Source organism: Triticum aestivum, chromosome 4A, assembly GCF_018294505.1.
Source record: "Triticum aestivum cultivar Chinese Spring chromosome 4A, IWGSC CS RefSeq v2.1, whole genome shotgun sequence".
NCBI classification, from domain to species: Eukaryota; Viridiplantae; Streptophyta; class Magnoliopsida; order Poales; family Poaceae; genus Triticum; species Triticum aestivum.
Genome location: NC_057803.1, coordinates 737442106 through 737468815, shown reverse-complemented (window position 1 = coordinate 737468815; position 26710 = coordinate 737442106). Strand labels below are relative to the sequence as shown.

Below are 26710 nucleotides of genomic sequence, written 5' to 3'. Positions count from 1 at the left end.
TACTCTCCCTGCCTCCGCCCACTGCGCCCGCTCTCGCCGGCGGCGCTGGAACGCGCGAAGAAGGCGTCGGCGACGGGGAAGGCGAAAGGGAGAACCACCAGTCGAGGTGGGTCTTCGTCTAGATCTCGTCTGCCGAACGGCTGGGTCCAAGGAGATTGGATCCGATCGACCATTACGGAGAAGGATCTCACCGACATGGCCAACGACGGTCTGATCCCCCACGGAGCAGCAAGGCTCCCGGGGAACGAGTGGCAACCCCAGCCGGAAGAGGGTGAGTGTGTTCTTCTGGCTACCCACGTTGACCGAGGGTTTTCTTTGCCGTCGAGTGTTTTCTTCCGTGGTTTCTTGAACTTCTTCGGAGCGCAACCCCACCACTTCAATCCGAACTCTATCGCCTACCTTGCTGCCTTTGTATCCATGTGTGAGAACTTTCTGGGTTGCCGACCGCACTGGGGTCTGTTCAAGCATATATTCACGTGCCGCTCTCAGACCGTGAAGAAGGCGAGTCCAGATGATGATAAAACCAAGATTATCCAGATGTGTGGAGGTCTGGGAATCCAAATGAGGAACAAGAGCACCTTCCCAGCGATGACCCTCCCTGAGTCGGTCAGAGGCTGGCAGTCGACTTGGTTTTACTGCCAGAACGAGTCGACGCCGGGGCAGTCGAGTGGTCTCCCTCCGTTTACCATGGACCGGGCCAACAAACCTTCTTCTCTGAAGGTGCTCCCAGAGGAGAAAGCCGACGTGAAGATGTTGATGGAGCGTGTAGTCCAGTTGGTTCGGGAAGGAGTGACGGGTATGGATCTCCCGGAGGTTTTCCTTAGATGCCGTATCCAGCCTCTTCAGTACCAAGGCCATTGCATGTGGCTATACTGCGGGACCGAAGATGAGACTCGGATCAATCCAGAAGCAGTTGACGATGCCACGCTGGAAAGGTGGATGGCTGCGGTCACTGGGAACAAGGATAACCCTCGTGGGGCTAGGAGAATTCCTCCACTCGACCATTCCAGCACTCCAGACAAGGTATGCCCACTTTACCTCCAATTATATTCTTGCTATATTTATTTCTGTTTTCGCCGCAAATTGATCGATTGATCTTTGTCTTGATGTCTGACAGGTCCTCACCGACCTGTACTCGATGCCCAATGGAGCACAGACTCCGACTGAAGAAGGAGAAGCGAGTGGGGGCGAAAGCCAGGAGGAGTGGGACTCGTATGCTGCTGAAGATGATGATGATGATGATGACGATGAGGAGGAAGAAGAAGAGGAGGAGGAGGAGGTCGCAGCACCGCGCTCGGAAAGGTGGTCGAAGCTTGCCCATGACCCTGCGACTGAACGTGGTAAGGGGGTTGCGACTGTCGCGCAGTCGACCAAGCGCCCTCGGACCACTTCTCCGGTGCCGACTGAAAAGGCTCCGAAGCAGTCCAGGGTGGCACCGTCGAAGCCGACCAAGGTCCTGCCGAAGATGAAGGTGTCCATCCCCACCATATCAGGGTAAACATGCTGCTTGAGTCTTCTTGTTTTGTGCGAGTTTTATCTTTGATCGACACTTGAGTTAACCGACTGGTTTTTTGGAATTGCAGTGCTACTACTTCCGATACCTCAGCCAGGGCTGACGATCACGAGATGGAGGATGCCGCAACCTCAAAACCTGGTACCACTCTCTTAATTCCGTTTTTAGTCGATTGACTCTTCGTCTCTAATTCTGATTCTTTTCTGTAGCTCCATCCAACGTCGTTATCACCCTTCCTGACGACGACGACGACGAGGAACCGCTGAAGCACAGGAGGAGCAGGAAAACGTCTGCCGGCAGGGTGGCTCAGGATGTGACGGCACCCGAGACTCTGGTCGCGGAGGAGGAGAACACCACTCGGCACACCATATCTTTCGCGGTGCCGCTGACGAGTGCTCATCCCGCATCGTCGAGTGCCACACAGCCTTCGCTCTTCTCGACCCACTACGTCCCAGAGGACCAAGCCAGTGCCGCAAAGGAAGCGATACGCCAAGCGGGAGTCATGATGGAGCAGGTGAAGGCCATCCGGGAGGCAAGCCAGGCAGCTTACGACGCCAGTTCTGCCCTTCAAAGCAATGTTCAGGTCAGTCGATCATCGCCTGTTCTGTTAGGATATGCTATCTGAAAGTCTTTATTTTCGGAATCCATAGTAGTCACCCACTGGGTGTGTCGATTGAAACTCCGGTTTAGCGGGGGCACGCTGAGTGCACCCGCTGGGTGTAGTCCCCAAGGCTATGGTTGACTGCTGGCAGTCGGTCATAGGCTTTATAAGTTAAGTTCTTCCGTCATTCGACTAAGTCGAATGGATTTCGCAAAACTGGTGGGAGCACGCTGAGTGCACCCACTGGGTGTAGTCCCCGAGACTGTGGTCGACTGCTGGCAGTCGGTTACAGTCTGAAGAATACGTCCTGTTGTTGTTTTTTTAGTCGACTGGTCGACTCTATCTTAATAGAACTAGTGGGGGCACGCTGAGTGCACCCACTGGGTGTAGTCCCCGAGACTACGGTCGAATGTTTGTATTCGGCTGTAGTCTTAGAAACGCATGATTTTCTCTTATCCACTCGGAAGTGAATTATCTTTGACATTTTGTCGATTGGTTCTTCGCAGAAATCCCGCGACCTTGCGGCTCATTATACCGAGCTGGAGAACAAGCACATCCAGCTCGAGCTGGATCTGAAGCTGGTCCAAGAGAATCTGATGAAGGCGAAGGAGGAGACCAAAGGTATGTTCGGTGAGACCTCGACGACTGCTTTTGTCCTTCATCTGTTTCAAAACTTGACCTTGCTGTAACTTTGCAGGCAAGGTGAAGGAGGCCCAGAAGAAGAAAGACCTTGAGCTAGCTGAGAAGACCAAGCTTGCTGACGAGAAGTTAGCTTCAGTCACCAAGCTTGAAGAAGAAAATAGTAATCTGAAAGCTGCTCTTGCGATTGCCAACAAGGAGGTCAGTCGACTGAAAACTGACAAAGCTGCCCTGAATGACAAGGCCAGTCAGTTGACTGGGAAGAAGAATGATCTGGAGGCCTTCCTGAGTGGACTTGCCAAGAAGTTGTTCCTCATGCTCGAAGGTAATCCTTTGCACTCAACAATCATTTTTAACAGTGATCTTTCCATTCGACCATTGCCTTGACTCAGTGATTGTATTTGCAGAATTTTGCCAAAACTTTGAAGAGGAAACTAGACGGCTGGAACCAAACCTGGACCCCGTCAACTCGCCGGTGAACGATGAAGTTGCCATGAATGTGTTCCGACTTGAGTCTCGCGTTACCGCTGTCGTTGACTATCTTGCAAGGCTAAAGGTCGCCACTTCTCGCATTGACACCACGCTCTGGCCCGGGGAGACACTGCAGAATGACCTCGAGTCTCTGATGGCTCGACTAAACACGGTTCCTGGTCGAGTGCAGGAGTGGAAAAAGTCCTCTGCTAGGTGCGGCACAGATGTTGCTCTATGTCTGGCTCGAGTCCACTGCAAGGATGCGCGAGAAGACAAGCTGGCGGCCCTTCGGGTGGCCAACACCAAGAAACACGACTTCAGGTCCTTCATGGAGACCTTCATCGCTGCTGCCACTCGGATCGCGGACGGAATTGATCTTGATGAGTTTGTTGCACCTTCCAGCCCTCCACAGGAGGGGTAAAAAACTTCTTTGAGCTCGACACTTTAAATTTGCCTCGGTATGCCGAGTGATTTTGTAACCGATAAACCTTAACAGGCTTAGTGCCTGAGCACTTTCGGTTCCCTTAGGTATCCATCTGAACTTGGATTCGACGTTTGATTACGCTTGTTTTTGGCTTGAAATGTCTTTTGCAAGTTTTAAAGCAAGGTGCTTACTGCAGTCGACTTTCTCTTCAATTCACTTAGGCAGGCACTGGACTGCGGCTAAGCTCCCGAGTGGGAGGTGTGTTCACCACTCGGTAGGATTTTTGCGACTTAGGCAAGCACTGGGCTGCAGCTAAGCCCCCGAGTGGGAGGTCTGCTACTCACTCGGCAGGATTTTTATACCTTAGGCGAGTACTGGGCTGCAGCTAAGCCCTCGAGTGAGAGGTTTGCTCTTCACTCGGTAGGATTTTTGTAACTTAGGCGAGCACTGGGCTGCAGCTAAGCCCCCGAGTGGGAGGTCTGCTCTTCACTCGGTAGGATTTTTGTAACTTAGGCGAGCACTGGGCTGCAGCTAAGCCGCCGAGTGGGAGGTCTGCTCCTCACTCGGCAGGATTTTTATACCTTAGGAGAGCACTGGGCTGCAGCTAAGCCCCCGAGTGAGAGGTTTGCTCTTCACTCGGTAGGATTTTTGTAACTTAGGCGAGCACTGGGCTGCAGCTAAGCCTCCGAGTGGGAGGTTTGCTCTTCACTCGGTAGGATTTTCACGTTGTACTTGTGGCGTAGCTCAGAGGAGAGAGACGCACTCGACCTGTACCTCGTCCTCCTTACGACCACACATTGTACTTGTGGCGTAGCTCAGAGGAGAGGGTCCCAGTCGACCTGCACCTCGTCCTCCTTGCAAGCGCACGTTGTATTTGTGGCGTAGCTCAGAGGAGAGGGTCGCAGTCGACCTGCGCCTCGTCCTCCTTGCGAGCGCACGTTGTATTTGTGGCGTAGCTCAGAGGAGAGGGTCGCAGTCGACCTGCACCTCGTCCTCCTTGCGAGCGCACGTTGTACTTGTACTTCGGCGAGTGTTTAGACTGCAGCTAAGCCCCCGAGTGGGAGTCTGGCTCACCACTCGGTAGGATTTTATTCGAACTTAGGCGAGTACTTGGACTGCAGCTAAGCCTCCAAGTGGGAGTCTGGCTCACCACTCGGTAGGATTTTATTTAAACTTAGGCGAGTACTTGGACTGCAGCTAAGCCTCCGAGTGGGAGTCTGGCTCACCACTCGGTAGGATTTTATTTAAACTTAGGCGAGTACTTGGACTGCAACTAAGCCTCCGAGTTGGAGTCTGGCTCACCACTCGGTAGGATTTTATTTAAACTTAGGCGAAATGGATTCGCAGCTAAACCTTCCTAGTGGGAGTCTGGCTCATCACTCGACAAGATTTTTTTTACAAACTTAGGCGAAACGGATTCGCAGCTAAGTCACCCACTGAGGGAGAAAATTTTACTGGACAAATAAAAAGTGACAAAAATTATGGGGAAATTATGACACTATTATTTTGCAATCCATGAACTACAGAAGTATTTTGTTACAACTCATCCGAGTGAAAAAACCTAAGTGTAAAATGGGCGGAGCAGCTCCGCGTTCCAAGCCCGGGGCTCGTCGATATTGTGCTTGACGTTCTAGATACGGTATGCTCCGTTATGGAGAACCTTGGTGACGATGAAGGGTCCTTCCCAAGAAGGAGCAAGCTTATGTTGTTTCTGCTGATTCACTCGGAGAACTAAATCTCCTCCCTGGAAGGCTCGACTCTTCACATTTCTGGCGTGGAAGCGACGCAAGTCTTGTTGGTAGATGATCGATCGGATCAGAGCCATCTCCCTTTCTTCCTCTAAGAGGTCGACTGCGTCCTGCCGCGCTTGTTCAGCTTCTGCTTCGTTGTAGAGTTCAACCCGAGGAGCATTGTGGAGAAGATCACTCGGCAAAACTGCTTCAGCTCCATAGACCAAGAAGAATGGAGTTCTCCCGGTCGACCGATTAGGCGTGGTCCGCAGTCCACCTCGTTCAGGACAGATTTCCTGCTCAACATCCTCCCCGGTCAGAATGGGGCTGGAGAAGGTATGGCATTTGTGCTCACAAACAATCCATCGTTGCCCAGCAACAGCAGTGGCCAGTGGCTTGGCATATGCAATGACACGACAGACGGCACGAAGACGGACCCAGTTGTAGCCGTCGAGTTTGACACGAGGAAGAGCTACGAGGATGACCTTGATGGCAACCATGTCGGCATTGACATCAACAGCATCAAATCTATTCGGCAGTACCCGCTTAGTAATGTTTTCATCGTTCTCTCAAGTGGGTCTGATGTATGGGTTAGTATCAGGTACCACGGCACATCAAAATTGTTTCAAGTATTTCTAGTCCAACATAGCATCCGTGGGCGGTATGTCTACCAAGGAGATATCTACATTGATCTATCACAGCTTCTGCAGGACAAGATATATTTGGTATTTGCTGGTTCCACTGGCAACTTCACCCAACTGAACCAGATAAAGTCGTGGAACTTCACCATGATAGATGAATAAGCCTGCGCTTCTTTGGCCTTCGGGCAGAAATTAGCGGGAGATGGAGCTGTCGTACGTCGGGTTGCTCTTCACGGGAGGGGCTCGACAGCACAACAGTTTCTGCCCCATGACCTCTACTTCCCTCAGGGGAAGGTGATTATTGTGGAAAGTTGTACTCTTGTATTGAGAGTGTTGAGTGTTCACTGTGGGTGTTCTTGTGAAGTTGTACGTTACATTCCTGCTTGTTTTCTAGCCGAATAATTTTATACATGTATCAGTTCTTTTTAATCACCTAAACAGGACCTACCAAACCAATGGTCATATGTTGTTTTATGATTTCTTCGCATGTCCTCCTTTTGTCTTGTTAGCCCGCTATACACTTTAAATATACCAAAACAGGACTGTCAGATTAAATGGAAGACATATTTTTAAGAGATTGCTTGTTGATCTACATTAAGAAAGAGATTGCAATAGGATTCTAGACAGATGCAACTATTGATGAATTCAATTGCGATGAAACATCCTGTGCGATTCAACTAAAAATTGTTAGTTTATCATCATTTAATTTGTTGTGCTCGATGTTTGGCCCTCTGTATGTATTTTTTTGGCTCCCCCTTTATTCTGGAAGAAATGAAGGGTTTGAGAAATAGTAACTTGGTGATAGTTCGTAGCTTACCGACCTGTCCAAATCTATGTGGCGGTCTTCAGGAATGAGCGAAGCTTCTGACAGTACCTGAATTCTGAAGCTTTTCAGTTTGTAGTTCCTCCCACGCCCGCTTCAAATGAGTAGTGCTGAGCCTCACTGTCGACGCCCAGACTGCTAGCCACACCTCCACAGCCACAATACAACCAACATCTTCAATTCTTATATCTTCAAAACACCTGGTTGCATTCGAGAGTTATCTCAATGTCCAGGCCCCCTCGTGTGCATGTTTTAGTTCCCCCACTGCTCTTGAACAAGTAAGGGTTCCAGAAATACCAGCTTGTTGCTAGTTTGTAACTTACTAACTTGTCCAAACCGACGTGCTGGTCGCCGGAAATGGGTCAAGCTTCTGACAGGACCGGAAGTTGTCGATACCCAGCCTGCCAGCCTGCCGCACCACCACACACTCACGACCCGATTTGAACTATTGACTGCCATCAAAAGAGCTGTTTGGTATTGCTAATGAGAAGGTCAGGGGATGATAATTAAGCAAGATATTAACCATGTCAGAATTCCTGTAGCTAGCATGCCAATTCACACTCAGCTAGCATGCCAAGAGTTCCTTGTGCCATCATGCTAAGCCCCAAACCTTATATAAGGTATCTCTAGATCAAGAAGGGAACCCTAGTTCCATTCATAGGTTTTCCAGCACTCTCTTTGAAGTGTGACAGTTGGCTCATTTCCGTAGATCTATGTGTTGTATCCCAAACTCCCTCCTCTCTCGGGCCCTTTGGTGTAGGTGGTGCCTATTGGTAGCCGATGTAAGGAGTGGGCGAGCAAGCGACGGTTATATGATCTCGTGTCAAAGGAGGACCTTCGTAGGGAAGTAGATCTGCGAGAAAAACTGCAGAGAGATTCTTCTCAACGTCGTGAAGCATCGCTGCCGCCCAGGGGGGAGCATCGCTGCCGCCCAGGGGGGTGGTGTGACATCCTGACTTAATAGCAATGATAGATTAGTCATATCAACAAAGAATTTCTTCTTCTTCGGGAGGCGATTCGCAAGGAATTTCAAACACTACTACAGCTCAAAACACTACTGACCCCTCATCACTAACCGGCCAGTGTGCACGCGGGTTCATCACTGACCGACCACCAAAAACCATCAATGATGAATGTCGACAGGCGATTCTAGCAACTCTGCACAGACCGGCTAGTTTTAGGCCGGTCAGAGATAACTGATTTATGGGTTACTAGCAAATATCGCCGTGCGTTGCAACGGGAGAAAAACAATCAGATTATATAGATATAATAGAGATAAAAAAAATCTGAATCAAATGCCAGGATGAGATAAGGATTTTCAATATGCCATTTCACACACTATGTCCGAGTGATGTTATGATGATAAGGGACTTTTAAAAAGTCATTTCAAAAACTGAAAATGTGATGGTCTCATTACGACTTAATTTCGTAAGGTGCCACAACGAAATATTTTTTTTGTTGAGCAAACTACATTGTTGGACCGCTGCCATAGTTAGACTGATGCATGATGTGTCTCACATTGACCTAGCGTAGCGATGTTTTCCAGAACCAGTAGAACTTTGGTACGAGAATAGTTGTGTACGGAGGCAAAACAGACATTTAGTCATTTACATGTAGTTTACAAAAACTAACCCATACCAAGATGTGTCAACTTTTTTGGGCTCGGGACATTGTTTTCAAATTCCAGAATATGTGTTGAATACATGATTATATTTTTAGAAATCATGAACATTTTTTATTTCATTGCTTTTTAAATCATGATTTTTTTTATAATATGCAAACAATTTTTTTAATTATGAACATTTTATGATCGCCTAATAAAACCTCTACAGATCCCCTAATAAAACCTCTGCCTAAGCGATGGTCTGTTTTTTTCATTACTTAAGAATCAGTTTTAATTTTTGTGAACATTTTCCAAAATTTCATGGACATTGTTTTCAAATTCCCAAATATATTTCGAATACACGATCATATTCTATAAATCATTAATTTATTTTATTGTTTTTTAAATCATGATTTTTTTAAATATGCAAACAGTTTTGTTTTTACATCACGAACTTTTTATGATTTCTCAAATGTTTTTTGAATTCACAAACATTTTATGATGTATCTGTATATTTTCTCAGTACGCGCAACTTTTTTGAAATTTGTTTTTTTTTGGAAATCCCGGAGTGATTTAAAGAACGAAAAACAGGAAAAAAAAATGAGAAAGGAAAAAAGCAAAAGAAAAACAGGGGCGTCATTACGGGCCGGCCCATTACGGCCTACTATTTATGATCTCTCAAATGTTTTTTGAATGCGCAAACATTTTATGATGTATCTGTATATTTTCTCAGTACGGCAACTTTTTTGAAATTTGTTTTTTTTTGGAAATCCCGGTGTGATTTAAAGAATGAAAAACAGGAAAAAAATGAGAAAGGAAAAAAGCAAAAGAAAAACAGGGGCGTCATTACTTTTTTGGAAATTCCGGAGTGATTTAAAGAACGAAAAACAGGAAAAAAATGAGAAAGGAAAAAGGCAAAAGAAAAACAGGGGCGTCATTACGGGCCGGCCCATTACGGCCTGCTATATATATTGCAGAAAAGGGGAGAAAAAGGGTATGCGAGCAGGGATCGAACCCTGGTCTCCCGTATAAGACTAAATTTGACGGCGATTTTTTTTAAAACAAATCGTTTTCTTTACTTACTGGTGGCATGGTGGGTAAATAGGGACAACTTTAGGGGCAATTTATATGACGGACGACCAGAAACCCAGTTCTCTTTATTATTAGGTAAAGAGGTAAAGATAAAGATAAAGATATTTGAGCCCATCTTCTCAGTGACGGGTTGTTATGTACTGGCTCATCTCTCATTTTTTTTATCACTGACTTGTTAATAGTGGCCGGTCAATGATGTATCTTGTTTACTTCGTACCGCTTCAGACTTAGAGGCGTTCCAAATTCCTTTGATCACCGCTTCGGCTCCTCTCCCCCAAAAAAGTGGCAAACTGGGCGGTGCGATGTCGATTCACCTCCCCGCCATGATAAATTCCCACTGGCATCCTCCACAAACACAAGCTCTTTGCCGCCGCCAACCATTTTTCTCAGACCACACCAAAATCGGGCCCGAATTGGCCATTGTGAGGCTGCTTCAGACCCACTGTTTCACCTACTCATTCCAGCTCCTCCGACCAAGGCTGTGTCAGACAATTCCTCGAGCTCGAACAACAAAGATGACAAGGAGGCTTTCGGCCATCGGTGGAGGAGGAGGTAGAGGCTGAGCAGTCGATCACCCCACCACCAATAACACGATCTCAACCTATGTCAAAATTGGTCATGATGTTTTGATTGATAAATTACACATGTCTATGATTGTACACATGATTGTATATTTGCAAATCAATCCCCTGACATAGGTTACTTCGTGCTGAGCTGGAGTAGTAGACGCTATCTTTTGTACTTTCCATCCCAGCGGTAATGAAACATGAGGAATCAAAAACAAGCTGTGGCCTGTTGTGCTATCAGACACCGGCACATCACGCGGCCTGCATGTGCGAAGCCATTTAAGCATTCATCTGATCACAAGTACAGAGTTAACTGGGGATATATAGTAGTTGAAGAGACTGCAGTGTAGCAGATAAGATCAGGTACAGAGCTTCAGTCCTTGTGCCGTTTGGTTCTATAGGAGATTTTACTGCCAAAAGTTAGAGAAAAACAAAACAACACAAAAGAAAGAAAGAAAGAAACATGCGCATTTTCTTAGAATTTTTAGTGCCAATAATTCAGAGTACAAATCACACGTTCATGAAGAGAAGTTCGGTCTTAGAATGGGTACATTCAACACATCATAAAAAACGATAGAGTACCACCAGATCTCCACACTTGAAAAACATAAATTCTGAGCCAGACCGCTTCATACTCCCGATGGTGGTGCGACCTTGTCTAAAATGTCCATCATAATCCATGGGCAGCTTGCAGTGAGGTGCTTGAATCCATCAGTCTCCTTGACAGCTCGAAGCACCCCCTGTGAAGAAAGGTATGTGAGACAAGCACCCTTGAGTTGCGCGGCGTGGTGCTGCTCTGCTAACGCAAGGGTGGTTGCAACTGTTTGCACATCGATTCTCTGGCATAGCTTCCCTTCACACATAGCCTTTAACCGGTCAAGTCCATACCGATCTGCAGCAACCAGCAAGTGCTGCAATTCCACATTCTGATCCAGATCCCAGTTACTAGGCAATGAGTCTGTGTATATAAAGTGAAGAAGTGCCTCGAAGATGGTTGTCTCCATGTCATCAATCTCGATGCATTTCAAAGAAGTCTCCTTCATCTGACCAAAAAGTTCAGCCTTGAAGACAGATGATCGGGCGGCCAGCACGCATCTGTGTGCACTGAAGAGTTGGCCGCCAACACTGAATGTCACATCCATGCCGTGTCCATCCTTCAACATGTTTGCAAAGTGTGTGTGCAGGTCCGATGGTGGGAGTGGTACTAGGGCTGTGCTTGCATCTTCCGTGCGAATGTCTTTTATGACGGTCAAAACACACCTGATTGTGAAACAGTCGTCATTGCGGGATAGCAGTTCCTTCAGCTTAGACTTGTCAATAAACTTGGCCCAGCCCCAAGTCTGACCTTCCGGCGGAAAGGTACGTGTTTCGCCCCCCATAACACTAGCTGTCCCATCTTTCTCCAATAAACTCAAAGTGAACTTCACCTTGACACCCGCTGTTGCCCCCCTACAGAAACACAGGAAGGCCGACATGTAGGCAGCTTTGTCCTCCTCATTGCTCCCATCAGGGTAGATCAGGATGTTCCACTCGTAGCCACCGACGCTGAACGTGCTCGAGGTAACGAACTTGCCAATACCCATACCCTCGAGCAGCGAGTATTTAGTCACCTCGAAGTTGTGGGCGATGGTGACACACTCTGTCAGGCATCTCGAGGAGGTCTCGGATATTGGCTTGTTAACTGAAGAAGTTGAGTTGTTGGCCATGGGGCGGAAATTGCAAAAACTGTAGGGAGTTCAGAGGGTGTGGAACTATGGATCTGATCTGCATCACATAATCAAGGGATTCGCATCATATAATCAAGGGAGACCAAATGAAGAAAAAAAAAGCCCTAAACGTACAAACAGTTCAACTGCAAGGGGCGCAAGGAACCACCGGTAGCTGATCCTGGTCGAGAGGCCGAGAGACCGGGGTCTGTGGTCAAGACCACCGGAGGGGGGACGGCGCCTCCATCTTCGGTGCCGTCGACCACTCTGAGATTTGGAACCATTGAGCCTGCTTCTGCACCTCCGAGATTATGGAGTGAGCGGGTGGAGTCATCTGAGGTGTTTGAACACTCCTTACCTGTGTTGGACTTTGAGGGCCCGAGTGTGGAGGTTCGTGGAGTGGAGGGAGGTTCGGAGATAGCGTTCTCGCCTCCCTCGGATATTCTTGCCACGTCTGAGCTGCAGGTGGTGACTACGAGCTTGGCAGGGGGTCTAAGGCAGGAGGCCTCGACTCCACACTCTTCTCTGGCTACGATCAGGGCTCCTGAGAGGGAGGAGTCCTCTTCGGGAGGGTGGCCGGCTGCGGCCTCTTCTTCTGGGCGGTTGGGAGTTTGTCTGGGGCAGGTGGCCCCAGCGACGCCTGCTGCGCCGGTGCTGGCCGGCCATGAGGGAGGCCGTATGGGGCAGGAGGCCCCACATCCTTCCCTTTCGGCTCCGACGGATGCGGCTTCTCCTGCCGTGATTGGAGGGAGTCCGGGGCAGGTGGCCCCGGTCCATCCCTCATCCTCGGCTGTCGGGATGGTGACACCCTCAGCCTTGAGGGTCGGGGCGGAGGGGGTGTTCGGACAGGTGGTACCGGCACCTACTGCCCCCGGTCCCCTGACCGCCGGCTGTGGGAACCGTCCGTCACTGCTTCCTGCGACTGGCGCTTCTCGGGAGGAGGTTATTGCTTTCGGCGGAATCCCTGACCCGGTCTCTGAGGGGCGACGAATGAGTTCCCGTCTCCAGGACCATCCGGAGGTTGATGACATGCAACAGAGGTGCGCAACGAGGGCGGCCAAGCTACGTGACATCGAGGTCACTACCGGTATGTCAGTCAACTTATCCAATTCTATTTTGCATTTTTCTACGGATGAGATTATTCATAATGCAAATCAAGTAGGGGTTTCGCTAGGGAATAATAATTCTGAAATCTCCAACTCGGTTAATGATCTTTTGGATCTGGAAGCGGAACACGCTTTAGAAACCATTCGCAACCTAGCGGCAGTGAGACCTATGAATGACGCTGAGATTGATGCATTGGGGGTGAGAGTGCTAGACAATTTGTGTGCGGACCTTGCACCATCCTGTAATGAGTCAGACGAGGAGGAGACCAACGTAGATGTTGAGGTCCATCAACCACCACTGCCCGGTTATGAGGACTGGATGGTGGACAATGATAAACCTAAACGTAAGTGGAAGCGGAAGGTGTGTCCAGCATCCACGGTACGTAGAAGTGCTAGGATTCGTACGGCAAAAAAATTTCATGATGAATTATGAAAGGAATCTTTTGGAATAGCAGAGGTCTCAAGGACTTGGCTAAAAGAAGGTTTCTCGCTGATGCGTCTCTGGAGCACCGATTAGATTTCATTGCTCTGTCCGAAACTGGAAGAGATAGTTTTGCTCCTCGGTTTCTTTCCTCTCTTGCGGGTGGTGTTGATTTCGATTGGCATTGCCTACCTCCGCGTGGACGATTGGGAGGTATCTTGCTGGGAGTGAGATGCGATTCCCTTGAGGTCCGGAGTGTTGTGATGGGAGACTTTGCGGTTAAGTTTCGGGTTAGGTCAAAAGTTGATGGGTTCGACTGGGCTTTGGTGGCGGTGTATGGGGCCGCACAGCCGGAACTTAAACCGGAGTTTCTGGCGGATCTTGTTCGAATTTGTGGGTCCAAACAGCTTCCAATGTTGGTCGGGGGTGATTTCAATATCATTCGGAGGAAAGAGGAGAAGAATAATGATAACTTTGACGGGAGATGGTCGTTTATGTTCAATACCATTATTGAGAGCTTGGATCTGAGGGAGATAGAGCTTTCTGGTAGAAATTTTACCTGGGCTAATGCGTTGCCAAACCCGACATATGAAAAGCTTGATCGAGTTCTCGCCAGCGTGGAGTGGGAACAGAAGTTCCCTCTTATGATAGTACAAGCTTTATCGCGGGGCATATCCGATCACACAACTGTTTGTGGACTCCGGGGAGTCCAACAATGTGGGAAACAAGAACACCTTCTCATTCGAGATGGCCTGGTTCGAACGTGAGGGGTTCTTAGACCTCGTTGCCAGGGAATGGGCTAAGGGTGTCGGAGGTAGGACGGCGGTCGAACGTTGGCAGAATAAAATTAGGCATTTAAGAAGTTTCTTACGGGGGTGGGCTAAGCACCTAAGTGGGGTTTATAAGATTGAAAAGGATAGACTCCTTTCTCTTATACAGGCCCTAGATACTAAAGCCGACTCTACGATTCTGCTGCCTGCCGAGCTCCAGGTTAAAAATGAGGCTGAGAAGAGGTTGAAAGAACTTCTCCGTGAGGAAGAGTTGAAGTGGGCGTTGCACGCTAAGGTCCGCAAAGTGGTCTAAGGGGACGCCAATACTCAATTCTTTCACCTAATTGCTAATGGCAAGCACCGTAAGAAATGAATCTTCCAACTTGAGCAAGATGAGGGTACTATTGTTGGGCAAGATAATCTCAAAACTTACATTACCGAGTATTATAGGCAGTTATTCGGACCACCAGAGGTTAATTGTGTAACCCTGGATGAGTCTCGGACTGAGGATGTTCCTCAACTGTCGGCTGCCGAAAATGATATCTTGCTCGCCCCATTTACGGAGAAGGAAGTGTTTGATGCTATTGCACAAATGGAAAACAATAAGGCTCCCGGTCCGGATGGGTTTCCGGCTGAGTTTTATAAAAAGTGCTGGCACATTATTAAGGGGGATTTGTTACCTATGTTTCACGATCTTTTCTCTGGACAACTTCAATTATTTCACTTGAATTTTGGAACTATCACATTGCTTCCCAAGAAAACGGAGGCTGTGCGAATTGAGCAGTTCAGGCCCATTTGCCTACTCAATGTTAGTTTCAAAATCTTTACCAAGGTCGGGACTAACAGGCTCTCACAGATTGCGCTTTCTGTGGTGCAACAGTCCCAAACTGCTTTCATGTCGGACAAAAACATCCTCGAAGGGGTGGTCGTCCTTCATGAAAAGCTCCATGAAATTCACTCTAAAAAATTAGATAGGGTAATTTTTAAGGTGGATTTCGAAAAGGCGTATGATAAGGTCAAGTGGCCATTCCTTCAGCAGGCATTGCGTATGAAAGGTTTTGATGAGGCCTGGCGCCATCAGGTCGAATCATTTACGCAAAAAGGGAGTGTGGGAATTAAAGTAAATGACGATATAGGTCATTATTTCCAGACTCATAAGGGCCTCAGGCAAGGAGATCCAATGTCCCCTATCTTGTTTAACATCGTGGTGGATATGTTAGCAATTTTGATCGGAAGGGCTAAGGACAATGGTCAAGTGGGTGGCTTAGTACCTCATCTGGTTGATGAAGGTGTATCCATCCTTCAATACGCTGATGATACAATCATCTTCATGGAGCATGATTTGGCCAAGGCGAGAAATATGAAGTTGTTGTTATGCCTCTTTGAACAATTATCTGGGTTAAAGATTAACTTTCATAAGAGCGAGTTGTTCTACTTTGGTAGAGCCAAAGACGAACAGGAGTCTTATAGGCAATTGTTTGGGTGCGAGTTGGGAAGTTTGCCCTTCTCCTACCTTGGTATTTCGATACACCATCGTAGGCTAACAAACAGAGAGTGGAAGTGTATCGAGGATCGATTTGAGAAGAAACTGAGCTGCTGGAAGGGTAAGCTCATGTCATATGGAGGCCGGTTAATCTTGATAAACTCGGTGCTCACGAGTATGCCTATGTTCCTCTTATCGTTCTTTGAGGTTCCAGTGGGAGTGAGGAAAAGACTGGACTTCTATCGATCACGTTTGTTTTGGCAGGGTGATGATCTTAAAAGAAAATACTGGCTTGCTAAGTGGGATATTATCTGTCGACCCAAAGACCAAGACGGGCTTGGCATTGAGAATCTTGAAGTTAAGAACAGATGCCTTCTTAGTAAGTGGTTGTGGAAGCTCGCTTCCGGATCTGAAGCTATGTGGGCGCAAATCATACACAGCAAGTACCTCCAGACTAGAACGTTGTCCCAGGTATCAGTTAGGCCGACTGACTCGCCTTTCTGGAAAGGGCTCATGAAAGCCAAACAATTAATGTTCAATAGGACAAAAGTTGTCATTGGAAATGGTGCCATTACACGTTTCTGGGAGGACTCTTGGCTGGGCGACTCACCCTTGGCCATTCAATATCCGTCTTTATATCGTATTGCTCAACGACGTGAGGTGTTCGTGGCAACGGTATTTCAATCTATCCCCCTTAATATTCAGTTTAGACGGTCGTTAGCAGGCAATCGTTGGGAGGTTTGGCTCCAGTTAGTTAGGAAACTAATGGAGGTTCAACTTTCTGACCAACCTGATAAATTACGCTGGAAGTTGACTAAGTCTGGAGTATTTACAGTGAGGTCAATGTACATTGATGTTATTAATTCAACCTCCATTCCAACTTCCAAGAATGTCTGGGATGTCAAAGTTCCTTTGAAAATAAAAGTGTTTATGTGGTTTGTTCATAAACAAGTTATTCTAACAAAGGACAACTTAATAAAGCGTAATTGGACAGGACCTACTAGGTGTAGTTTCTGTGATCGGGAAGAGACAATTAAACATCTCTTTTTTGATTGTCCGCTGGCCAAGGTTCTTTGACAGACGGTCCACATTGCTTTTAATATTACTCCACTGACTGATGTTAATGCTTTATTTGGGAATTGGCTAAATGGGATTAACTCTACATTAGCAAGACATATTCGGGTTGGAGTCTGTGCTTTGATGTGGACCATCTGGCTTTGCAAAAATGATTTGGTTTTTAACAGAACATCACGAATTCATTTTTTGCAGGTTATCTTCCGAGCTACGGCGTTGATCCGTTCATGGTCATTACTCATTCCGATGGAGGCTAGGGAGCATTTGGTTACTGGGTCTATCCGGTGGGAGATGGTTGCTCGGGATATCTTCAACCGGTTTGGATGGCGGTCATGTAATAGGATAGGCAATTAGTTTTCCTATCTTTTTAGCCAGCCGGTTGTGGCTTTTTTAATGGCTAGTTCGTGTTTCTAGCCTTCTGCGCTCTGTGTGGACTGCTTTTTGTTGTTTTGAGTTTGAGACTATGGAACTTTGTATGCACATTTTGTTGCTTCGTTAATAAGATGGCTGTATGCATCACTCTTGATGCAGAGGCCGGGGAGTCCCCCTTTTCAAAAAAAAAAAACAAAGTCTTAAATACGACATCGATATCAAACTGGAACAATACATTAATTATTTGGAGTTTCAAAGAAAGCCGCCTACACTTTTTTCTTCAAGCGTATAATATATAGCTCTACGAATCTACTGGCTTAATACGTACTCAGTTGTTGCCGGTTTATTTCTCATCTTGATGCCCAACAAAATTGAAAAGTAAATACTACGTTCGTTGCTTTTGATTCATCTCTAGCCTTATGTAATTCTCGATAGGTTAATATAAAATAAGCTTGTAAATTCCAGTTCTCGGATATACCTTAGGGCTCAGGTTAATCGCGCGTGAAGTCGGAGATGTTGAGCGGATCGGCTGATGCCGATGGTGCTCGGCGATGACAGGACGCCGTCGGTCGGCTGGAAGAAGCGCTAGCGATCAATTTAGTCGGAGACGACACAAGTCGTTCTAGGTCAAGCTTAAGGAATACATCATTATCTCAAGGTCTTTTAATACATACTAAATCCAAAGTGGTGATGCCATATCCTGGCGGGCTGGTTTTTATGGGCTTCTCTGGGCCAGGTTAGCATCATCATCCATCCATGCTCCCTCTTACCACCTCTTTTCACATGAGAGGTAAGAGTATAAATTAGATATGAGCCGCTGATCTCATAAATTAATGGTCTGGTTAATTCTTACCTTTTTACTCCCTCCGTTTCTAAATATATATCTTTTTACAGATTTTAGTATGGACTACGTACGGAGCAAAATAAGTGAATTTGCACTCTAAAATACGTCTATATACATGAATATATGTTTTTTTGCGACAAAACTTCCGATCTATTCATCAATTATGAAGATAGTACAAAGTACACTAGAAGTAAAATTTACATCTATGGCCGTAGACCACGTAGCGACGACTACAAGCACTAGAGCGAGCCGAAGGTTCGCCGCCGTCATCGCCCCTTCCTCCTCGGAGCCGGAAAAACATTGTTGTAATAGACAGTCGGGAAGTCGTCGTGCTAAGGTCCCATAGGACCAACACACCAGAACAGCAACCGCCGCCAATGAAGAGAAGCATTGATCAGAGAATCCAACCTGCAGACACATAGACTTAGACATACAAAGACCGAATCCAGACGAATCCACCGAAGACAAACACCGACCGGATCCCACAAGATCCGCCGGAGGCACACCTCCACACGCCCTCCGACGACGCTTGAAGCATCACCGGGACGGGGGCTAGGCGGGAAAACCTTATTCCATCTTCAAGAAGCCGCTGCCGCTTTGCCTTCTTTCTCATGGCACAAGCCCTAACAAAATTTAGAAAAGCACCTAAAAATGGAGCCCTCCCGCCGGAAAGGGCCGGGATCCACCGCGCCGCCATGGTCCAAGAACCATATATAGGAGAGGAGGAGGACCAGCGGCGGCGCCGGCGAGAGGTAGGGAAACCCTAGATGGGACTCGCACGGAGGCAGGAGCGAAGGGGTATTGAGCTTGTATGGCTGGCTATTACATCTGTATATAGTTCATATAGAAATCTCTTGAATGGCTTATATTTAGAAACGGAGGGAGTACCGCACATGTAAAAAGAAGGGGTAAGAGGGAGCATGTTAAAATTTGCCTTCATTATTTCCTTTTAATCAACCCAGGTTGTATTTTATTGGCCTAAAATGAAGCATCTATATGTTTTTTAGCTACAGTAACATTTCATTATTATTTTTTGTTTTATTTTATTTCTCTGTGACTCAAGGGGTTTTAAATTTCCAGTCAACGCCCACTTCTGCTTTTGTGTTCGCTCCATATTCGCTATGTGTCTGTTTCAGGTGGTATTTGTTTCCATATTCAATTCCAGGGTTTTTGTATTCGTTTCCGCTTCTGCAAAAAAGTATGAAAACAAATGTGGTAGCACTCGGTTCCGTCCATTTTCACTCCATTTTCATCGCTAGGATGCACATAGCCAACACCAATGCACATGCAAAAAACACGCCAACAAATAGCATAGCCATATAAGACCAATGGTATGTGAAGGCAAGGAAAAAGGAAAAAAACTCCAAAGCAATCAAAACCCCGATTGACAAACTATAGCAATGACCATATCCGCACCAACCATCTCATGACACTACACGAACAACGAGGTTCTTCAAGAGTAATGCCTTTAGGAAGGGAGCGGCTCTCAAGAGCCCCATCAATGAATCCAACCACCCAAGGTTGGGATCTAGGTTTTCATCCTGAAGAACCAATCAGAACATATCTAAGCAATGCCTTCAACAAGGTTAATACATAAAAAAACATCATCATTGCCAGGTATAATCAACCTAGCTAAGACCTAGGATTTCACCTCGAATCTCGAGACCAGATTCTGTGTAGCACCAGAATCGAGGTCTCTCATGTGTTTTCGCCACTACTTTTCTGCATCTCATCGCCGCTGGTGCGCAACCAACCCTTGCGTCCAGCCATCGCCCAGAGTTTGCATCTCACCTTCGAAGTCGACCACCAAATATGCAGAGAGGAACCCTTACGACGACCTTTTGGTGGTAACCGCAATCCACCGTGAGGAGACCACCGCAAAGAACATCCACCTCGAGATTAGGGTCCGACCCCACCACTCACGCCATCCATGGAAGTTGTGGCTGAGGCGGCATTCTTGGGTGTGGGCAGCACTCACAGATCTTCGCGCGCATACTCTTGATCGATCAAACCTGATGTTCCTTGCAGCCGCGGCCTGCTCTCCCAAGCTTAGGTTTTCTTCGCCTCCCACTGGCGCTGCAACCGGTCCGCCATTATCTCTGGTGGACTTAGGGCCATGGAGGCGCGGTGGGTCCCGAACCTTGCTGGTGGGAGGGCTGCGTTTTTAGATGTTGTTTTGTGTCTTTTAGGGTTTATGCCCTGCTAAGGAAGGCGAGACGACAGCGGGTCCCCGAAGATGGAATAAGATTCTCCCCGCCTAGGCCATATTTTGGTGGTGCGTTTACTGTTGGTGGGTGTGTGGAGTTGTGTCTCCGGTAGATCTATCATTGATGGATTTGCTCGGATATGTTCATCGTTCGTCCACATTTGTGTTTCTTCGGGTTGGATGCTTCTGATTTATGCTACTCTTCATCGGCGACAGGTGCTGCTCTGGTGTGCTGGTCCTAGGGGCCTTAACACGACGACTTCCCGACTGTCTATTACAACAAATTTTTCTGGCTCCAAATAGGGATGGGCGACTACGACAGCGCGCCTTAGGCTGGCTTTAGTTTTTTTGTTGTCCCTACGTGGTCTATGAATCTGGATATAATTTATATTATTTTGGGTGTTTATTGTACAACCATGATTGGAGATGAATATATCAGAAGTTTTTTTGCAAAGAAGCCTGATCTTCCTTCCATCATTGTCCAAACAGCCTTCCTCCATACTAAACGAAGCCCAAACACAATGAAATTTTATGATGATTTTTTATGGACCAGAAGAGACCCTAGAAGTTTCGGGGGAGTGCTAGAAGACCTGCAAGTGGGCCATAAGCTCAAAGGGTGCACCCCCAAGGGTCGTGCCACCTGAGCTTGTGAGCCCCACATGCCTCCGTTTGACCTAATTCTATGCTATAAATTCCCTAAATTTCATAAACCCCTAGGGCGAGCCTCGAAACAATTTTATAGAAGTTGCAAGCCTCTGTTCCATGATCCCATCTGGAGGCCTCCACCGGTACTCTACCCGAGGGGGGATCGATCATGGATGCCATCTTCATCAACCTTGCTGCCTCCATGATGATGTGTGAGACGTTCCCAACATGACCTATGTGTCCATAGCAGCAGCTAGATCTCTCTCTCTCTCTCTCTCTCTCTCTCTCTCTCTCTTCGATCTTCAATATAATGATCTCTTCGGAGACCTATTCGATGTAATTCTTGCGATGTGTTTGTTGGGATCAGATCAATTGTGTGTTTATGATCGGATTATTCATTGAAAGTAATTGTGTCTTTTCTCAGATTTATTATGCGTGATTTTATAGCCTTGTATTTCTCTCCGATCTGTCTATCTCTTTTGGCCAATTAGATAGGTTTATGAACCAATACAATTGTAGCGTAGAAACATAAACTTAATAATGAATATGAAAATATAATAATAGATTCAAATTAACTAGCTACTTCAAATTATCATTCTGACATAATTGCTTTATCTAACAACATTGCAAAATATGCATGGCTCAGCAGAATGATTAACCACACTCAAAATCTTGTGGTTGAGATTCATCAGAATCACATAACCTGATTTAGCAAGATGCTACCACTTGTGTTACTCAAAACCTACAGGTTATATTAAGAGAAATATCATAAAGCACACTGCTCAAAAATTACTTATCCTCACAAATTCTAGAAAGTAAGGAAACAATTTGCAAACAAGATAGTGTGAAAATCAAACAAATTATTCACATATCATGATCATGCCAATGGAATTGGCATGACATATCCTAAAGATTTGCAAAGTTTAGGGGGAGTAATCTCCCAAATCATAACATGTTAACAATCATTAGATTGCACATATTTTTTCTGTTTTTCTTTCATGAGTTTCCCCCAACAGTTTCTCACAAAATGCTTTCAACGATACAATATAAACACAAGTGCCTGCATATGCCATATCATTTTGTCCTTATGTTTTTCGTACTAGGTTTTAAAGGAGTTTTCAATGGCATATCAGATCACACTCTTTTCCCTTATGAGTTTTCTCTCAAAGTTTCTCATAATGTTTTTTTAATGCGACAATATGTTCTCAAAGATCACATGTCATACTTTCTACTTTCCCTACCGGGGTTTTTAAAAGAAGTACTCAAGACATATTCATTGTTCTCTAAACTCACTTATGAGTTTTCTCCTTCCTCAAAGGTTTTTCTCATATGAGTTATCAGGAGACAATAATCATTATATATTACATCATTTTCTTCTTATTTTTTCCCACTAAGTCTAAAGGAGTTTGAGCAACATATCTACACTATTTTCCTCTTATTTTTCCCACAGGGTTTTTGGAGGAGTCTTTGTCAAGATGAAGATGACGAACATTCTCAAGGCAAACACACGTTTTTGCGATCCCTGTTTTGATTTAAGGAGCCTTTATCAAGACGGTGCATATTAACAAAGACAACCATAGATTAGCGCGAGTGTTAAGGATTAATTATCCATGCTTAACAGCTGCCTTAGATAAGTAACCGTCATTGGTTACTGCCTTTGTAGCGTCCTTTGTAAGAGCAACTCTAGCAGAGATCCCGCAAAACGCCCGGCCCGCAAAAATTCCGGCGAGTATGCGGGCTCGGCCCAATTTTCCGGCCGGAACAGAGCCCACATACTCGCCCGGCCCACAAATTTTTTTACCGTAGCTCGCAAACCGCACGACCCGAGCACTATAACCGCGGTTCCGCGACCATTTTGCGGGTCCAAACCCTATCACCCCGCCGCCGCGAGCCACCCGATTCCCCTTTCCCCTCTCCACATTTCTCGCCATCGGCAACCACCCGCCCCGCCTCCAGCCTCCATGTGGGGCCGAATGTGGAGCTTCGGACACGGCTCCGGCAGCAAATCCAGCTATGAGAGGGACCCGGAGCGCGAGCGGCGCGTTCGGTCGGACGGCGCGAGGAAGCGCGGCGCCCGGAGGTGGACCAACCAAGGGATGTCGCCGCTGGCGAGCTTCAACCGCCGTGAGATGGAGGAGTACGACCGCCGGCGCGCGTCCTTCTCCTCCGTGAGATCTTCCTACGCCGGATCCTCCTCGTCCTCCGGCGCACGCTTTCTCCTCATGAAGAGGGAGTGGTCGAAGGACGAGGAGGAGCCGGAGGAGCCGGGTCGTTCGCCTTCGTCCGGGTGAAGGAGGAGCCCGCTCCGCTCGGCCGCCGCGGAGTCGTCGGGCCCGAGGACTACGTTGCGGACTTCGACGCCGTTGCTGCCGCCATCGCCGAGCGGAGCGTGCGCGAGGAGGCGGAGCTCCGGCGCCACGCCGAGGAGCTCGAAGCCGTCGAGTGGCGGCAGGCGGTCGCTGCCAACGTCGCCGCCAACGAGAAGGCGGCGAAGTACATCGACCTGTGCAGCTCCGGCGAGGAGGATTGAACGTCGCTCGGCCTCCACGGCGTCATCCATTTTGCCGCGACCTCGCCGTCGTCAGATCCGACCCCCTCTACTACTAGTTAACGTAGCATGTAGTATGATCTATGCTTAATTTGTTGATCATGTAGTATGTATGAACTCTGTAGTATGTGATGTGATGAACTATGTTTGTGCAATTTCTCCCGCGAAAGTGTTTTTTCAAATTATGCAGGTTTAGATACGGTATCTGATCGGCCGCACATGTTTTCGACCCGCAAGCACGATCTTCGTGAAACCGCAAACGCGTTTTGCGGGTCGAATTTTTGCGGGGCCTGCTAGAGTTGCTCTATGGGTTGCGTCCGCACGACGTGTCCCCTCACTCTCTATATATAACCTTGTTTGTCATCAATAAAGAGACATTAATCATTCATACTTCTGTTTCAGTTCTCTCTCTAAACAATCCCCACCGAAATCGCACGCAACGCCTCCAACCGATTCCTCCCCTCAAGACCGCGATTTCCTCAGCAATCTGGCCCCTTTTTTGCGATGGGAAGTTGCCAGGGATGGCTGCTCTGTAGCGTCCGATGGCGATGGCCGTCTGCAAAAGCGGAGGCCGCGGGCGATCTGGGAGGAGGACGAGAGAGACGGACTGGAGGACATACTTCATGCGCGCGTTGCCGTCCTAACTTCCCGCGCCTGAGACAGAGTCCGTACTTCAGGCCCTTTTATTTGTTGATTGAAGTACGGATGAAGCACCAGAACAAATTTGATTTGAATCAGATCGCAACCTGAGGTAGAATCGGTCAGTTTGTTAAACCAACTTGCGAGAAGCAGTAGAAGTAAGACGAATCCTGAGGTTAGTCAATAAGCCAAGTTGCCAAATACTACCCACTAAAACCATGTCATTGGTGGAGTGGGATAAGATCGCTTTCCTTTTAACTCTTTTTTCCTTGCATTTTGTTCAGCCCCATTCTATGTCATTTTGATTTAGTTGCCTGTAACTGTGTTTAATACAGTGGATAATTGGCGATGTACAACGCATAATCTGAGGCACTTTGTTGTTATTGTAGAGGAAGGGGCGCACTGAACTGCCATGCCTGATGATTAGCCTCAAGAACGGGGATATGAATCCACTTCTCCATTGGATCCCGTTTGGCCGTTGTTCTTGGTGCCTTTCTTGGTTTCTTGGCTGGGTGAGTGAATTACAAAAAACCCAACATGCACACACATACTTGCAAGCACACAAAAGCAGGCTAATCGGGCTCCTCCGCGGATGGATGTGTAGAAAGAAAATTTATGAAGACTTTTTTAGATCGGATATATATATGTCCCCAATAGACGAGGAGTATTTGATATTGGTTTGAGGCTGTCCACTATCCATGCTTTACTTCTAGAGGTTTGGTACTACAAATCATCGTGGATAGATTTGTTGGAAACTTATCACTCCCTTTTTACTCTTTTCATCGGTAAGGCATAATGAAATCGTGAATTCAAGAGATTCTCTTCTTTGGACATGAGCGAGATTAGCAGATGACGAGAAGCAAGACAAGAATACCTAGTGCTCCTTTATCATTCAGGAACATTGTGTGCTCAGCCGGCCTGATGATTACCTTTGCGCTAGGAATGGAGGTCTAAATAAACTTGTTTTTTTAGGATTCCTCTGCTTTGTTGAAGCTTGCCTTGGGTGTTGTGGTTGATTACTCCCCTTCTTTATAAATAGTTAACCAATTTTCTCTTAGGAGTAAACTGAACCATGCATGCATGCATACATACATATCTCTGATCTTCCACAAACCAGAGGGGGCTCCGGTGAGAGTATACTTACATAACTGAGCATTAGGTGTACCCGCTGTTTCCTGCACTTTGTTCTCAGTGCATCATCAGGGTGACTGTTTCCGTCCAACGGCTATCAACAATTCTTCGTTTCCTTTTGAAAAAAAAAACATTACAATACAGTTGAGCATCTCGCAAGTGGGCACTAACGACCAATTCATCCAAGTAAATAATAACTGAGAGTGATCACGCACTGAACTAACACACTTGTTTGTTAGTAGGAAATTTCCGCCCATGACACTACAATTTCACCCACATTAAAAATTGGCCATGTCACTACAAGTTCACCCAACTGCCACACACATTGGTTTGAGCGTCCGGCCAGTGGCTAATGACGTCTGATTAAAATGCATAACAAGAACCAGGTGACAGAGATGTTTGAACCAAGAAACTGTTTTTTCCAGAACAAATTAAAGCTAGCGATCAACATGCAGTATAGAAGTATACCCATCTACGCGGCACACATTAAACTAGGAAACATGTACCTGCTACCCTTGTCCCACGCGGAGCATCAACGAACGAATACACCATTCACATGCTCCAACAGCTAGAGACCAGTACGCCCGCAGCAGGCAGCACTCACACGTCTCCGTCCGCATACTCTTCTATACCTACTATTAAAGCAAGATGATATTCTTAGTTTCGTCCCGCAATTGATTTTTTTTTCTACCATTAATTTTGGTCACGTGCGAGATGGTGAGGTGACGAGGTGGTACTAAAGGCTGATCTCAATTTCAAGTCCATTGTTGTGGTACGAAAGGCTGATCTCAATTTTAAGTCCGTTGCTGGGTGCCGGGCCTCCTGCACAAAGAGCAGGTCAACAAGCCACGCACAAAGCGCCTTCCCGGGCCAGGAGTTCGTTTGGGCCGCTGCACTATGCTGGGTATTTCGGCTCAGTACTCCCTTCCTATACGATTGGAAAAAAGGCAGGTTTCTCAAAAAAAAAAGAGGCACGTCTTAACCTTGTAATCTATATCTATATCTATATCTATACCTACTATTAAATCAAGGTAATATTCTTGGTTTCGTCCCACTTAGATGATTTTATTGGTTACATTATAAATATATTTTTTGAAAGAAAAAGCACCGCATCGCTAGCGGTTTGTGTCACGAGGAAAAGCACAGGGATACGAATCCTTTCCCTAATGGATTCCAATCAAAAGAATACCCCGTAAGGACTCTGCTTAAACTTGACCCATATAATACTATATGTGCACCTTCTGGAACGGACACGCACCGCACACGGGCGAGCGAAGCGGCGAGAACGATCTCACGCGTGCGAAAACGCTTCGGCGAGTAAGCGAAGGACGACAGCTGTGAGGCGTCGTCAATACTCGGCAAATTCGGTGCGAGGGAAGCGGCGAGACCGATCAAGCGGAGGACGGCAGCCGCGAGACTTCGCCGGTACTCGGTGAATTCGTTGATGCGAAGGACTCCACATCGGCCAGCAACGCGGTGAGGACGGTTGCAAACGCATGGATACCGGCTAACGGATCCTAGCCCAGATTGTGGCCAGTGACTTCAGTGTTGTCCACCCCCATCACTTCCTCATGAATCTCTGAACCCACGACGAGCGCATGGGCAAGGATCAGGTTCCCGCGGAGGATGACATGGAGCTCGTCCCGACGACATCACGCCTGG

The 26710-nt window shown here is 47.0% G+C and overlaps 2 protein-coding genes across 2 annotated transcripts; one reads left to right on the top strand and one right to left on the bottom strand.

The window, feature by feature from the left end:
- The first annotated feature begins 588 nt into the window (after positions 1–588).
- LOC123084467 (probable L-type lectin-domain containing receptor kinase S.5) lies at positions 589–6181 on the top strand. Its single transcript, XM_044506055.1, has 4 exons — positions 589–606; positions 2621–2695; positions 2812–2816; positions 5638–6181. The coding sequence occupies exons 1-4, from the start codon at positions 589–591 to the stop codon at positions 6179–6181; spliced, it is 642 nt and encodes a 213-aa protein (XP_044361990.1).
- Positions 6182–10732: 4551 nt separating this feature from the next.
- On the bottom strand, positions 10733–11861 carry LOC123088461 (BTB/POZ and MATH domain-containing protein 2-like). The gene has a single exon (XM_044510673.1). The coding sequence runs from the start codon at positions 11807–11809 to the stop codon at positions 10733–10735; it is 1077 nt and encodes a 358-aa protein (XP_044366608.1). The 5' UTR covers positions 11810–11861.
- Positions 11862–26710: the final 14849 nt, after the last annotated feature.

Excerpts from the sequence above, each read along its gene's own strand:
- LOC123088461 (XM_044510673.1), bottom strand. The coding sequence starts at position 11,809 with ATGGCCAACAACTCAACTTCTTCAGTTAACAAGCCAATATCCGAGACC.